The sequence below is a fragment of the Loa loa genome (assembly GCF_000183805.2).
Source record: "Loa loa unplaced genomic scaffold supercont3.275, whole genome shotgun sequence".
NCBI classification, from domain to species: Eukaryota; Metazoa; Nematoda; class Chromadorea; order Rhabditida; family Onchocercidae; genus Loa; species Loa loa.
The window spans coordinates 23,321-26,327 of NW_018108455.1; the positions used below are offsets into that span (position 1 = coordinate 23,321).

General features: G+C 22.7%; 1 protein-coding gene across 1 annotated transcript in view; it reads right to left on the bottom strand.

Annotated features, from left to right (window-relative positions):
• Positions 1 to 1,276: 1,276 nt before the first annotated feature.
• LOAG_14112 (hypothetical protein) overlaps positions 1,277 to 3,007 on the bottom strand; it is a gene marked incomplete at its 3' end in the record, with an annotated part of 3,130 nt that continues 1,399 nt past the window's right edge. The window contains exon 2 of the mRNA XM_020448760.1: positions 1,277 to 1,525. Coding sequence (XP_020301120.1) covers positions 1,277 to 1,525 — 249 coding nt within the window. The remainder of the gene's footprint in view (positions 1,526 to 3,007) is intronic.

A 3,007-nucleotide genomic window follows, 5' to 3' on the forward strand; every position in this document is an offset into this window, starting at 1 on the left:
TAGTATCCGGAAAAGTTGATATCTCACTGAATGTAAGATCTTTCTAAACATTTATGATAGTATCCGGAAAAGTTGATATCTCACTGAATGTAAGATCTTTCTAAACATTTATGATAATGTCCGGAAAAATTGATATCATATTGAATATAAGATCTTTCTAAACATTTATGAATAATATCCAGAAAAATTGTTATCTTATTGATAATTCCTTATCATTGCAATCTTATTAATAATTGCTTATCCGCTTGTATAGTTTAGGATGAGTGAACTAATTTTATGAATCATTGCTATATGCATATTTCGTAATTAAAATTAAATTAAACACCTTTGATTAGCAAAATAATTCAAAAATCAAATTAAGGAAATACTGTAATCATTGCCAAAGATTAACTATTTATTAGCTTTCAATAGTTTAAAAATTGCCAAATGATTTTAAAATTACACAATAAAAATTTAAATGGCTATTTAATGCTATTCAATCGGTCGGTGCAAGTGCAGGTGGATATTTGAATATGGAAAAAGGCTGATCGGTTAATCAATTACCAGGTGTTCTATTTTGTACTCAAAAATTGAAATTTATTTTGGTATAATTTAGTATTGTAAAATACAATTAAAGTACAGGAATAATTATTTAAGTATATCTAAAAGGATTAATTCATAAAAAAATTAAAGTATAAGAATTAATTCACTGATTCATGCTTCATTTCTCTATCATCCCTTTTTTTTCTCTTACTTTTTTTGTAGAGAGAGAGAGAGAGAGATGATATTTAATAATATCCCAATTACTGTTAACCTAAAATAAAATAAAATTTAATTTCTGAAGTAATTATATAACAGAATATAATTGAAATATGATATGATATGACATGATATGAATATGTCAATGACAAAAGTTAAATCTATGGTACTTAATAATATAAATATCATAGATTTCATTTAAAATTTAAATTTCATTTTAAAAAATTACGAAAAAAAAACAAGAAAGAGAGGGATGGCAGAAAAAAAGAAAGGAGAAATTATTTGAAGTTTAAATTTAGCAAAGAAAGAAAGTTTGGAAAGGATAGAAAAATGCAAGAAATATTCCTGAGAACCGGAAGATTGAATAGCTTGTCGAGCATTATTCAAGCATTAATGTTCCAGCAAATTAATACAAATTATATTGATTGTCATCTTCTTCTCAATCTCTTCTCTGTCATCTTTTTTTTTCTTTTTTTGTTCCATTATAAAATTAAAATTTTAAAATCAAAAATTAAAATTATTCCATTTCTTTAATATATCAATTTTTGAATACCTTCATCGTATCACGTCCAACACCTGATGATATCGATGTTGTAGGTGGAATTTTTCGGGATTTCGTCATACCATTTTTTGGTTTTACTAATCCGGAAATTTTTCTCGTTTCATCATTATTTTGATTGATAGCTAATTTTGAATTTTTCATTTCATTCATCGTTCCACGATATGTATTTGCTGTCATTCCTTTTGTTCCAATCGTTCCCAATGATGATGATGCATATCCTTTATCCTTAAAAATAAAAAGTTAAAAAAATTTTTAAACTGAAAAAAAAAAGAAAAACTTGAAGCATATTCAGCAATAAAAAATGAAAGAATTTAATTATTGAAAATTATAAGAATACTTGAAATTTTCGCTTTAAATTTAAAAAAAAGGGAAAAAACTAAAATTTTCAAATAAATTCATAGCAAATTATCATAGAAAGGCATTATATAACGATAACCAAAAAAAATAACCTTTTCAAATTATTCAATGATTTGTCAAGCAGAAAATAAAATTAAATTTGCTTTTTTTTTTTTATTGCTGAAATTATCATCAAAATTGATGACATCATTTATGTATATGATTGAAAAGAAAAAAATATTAGTAATGTAAATTGAAGTTTTAAATTGATTGAATAAATATTAGCATAAAACGCAATTCTTCGTAACATTCTACTGAATAATACACTTCTTTATTTCTTTTTATTCCACTAAAAGAGAAAAAAAAAACTTTAAGGAAAAAATTTGAAACGTCAATTGAAATATTTAAAAAAATTAAATAGAAACATTAAAATTAAAACATTTATAAATTCAATTGAACATTTGTCTCTTTTTTTTTTTGCATAATAAAATTTTCTTTTTCGTTCCGTTTCCCTATATATATCATCATCATCATCATAGTAATTTAAAAAAAAAATTAAAATATTAAAATTTGTCAAAAAATTTAAAAAAATTAATTTTATTTTCCTTCCTTTTTTTTCTTTTTTTTTTAATAATAATTACAAAAATAATTCATCGAAGAAGTTGAATAATACGGAAATATGAAATTGTATGATATTGGCTTATTAATGATAGATAGTTCTATCATCATCATATAATGATGTGCTTAGTTCGATGCAATTAAATGCATCCAATACAATTTCATTGGTCTAAAAAAAAAAAAAACTTTTTTAGATCTAATAAAAAATTTTTTTTTTTAAAAAAATATTTAATTCAATGGTTCGAAAAAAAGAAAGAAAGAAATATCGAGAGATATACACATTTCATTCGATATAAAAGAGAGGAAAACGATAGTTTAGATTTGAAAAATAGATGAATAAAATGGACAATAACGTTGTAAATACTAATACTTTTATCTTTTTTTTTTTGATGTTTCAAAAAAAAAGAAAAAAGAAAAAGAAAGAAAGAAAATAATCTCTTTTGTAATAGGTTTTTTTTTTTCTTTTTTTGTATTGTTCTCTTCTTCCTTTTTCCATTTCTTTCCATTTTTTTTTTCGTGAAATTCAAAAACAAATAATAATAAACGGATAGATTATAAAATAATTGATTTAGTAGAAAACAAAAAGAGAGAAAGAGAGAGAGAGAGAGAGAGAGATGAAATAGGCTAACAAATCGATAAGTTTAAATTTTGTCAATAAAAAAAAAAATAAAAAATAAAAAAAGAGTGAAGCATTTTGCTTTTATGCATTATCTGAAAATTACATCCTTATACATTTATGTTTTAAGGAATTTG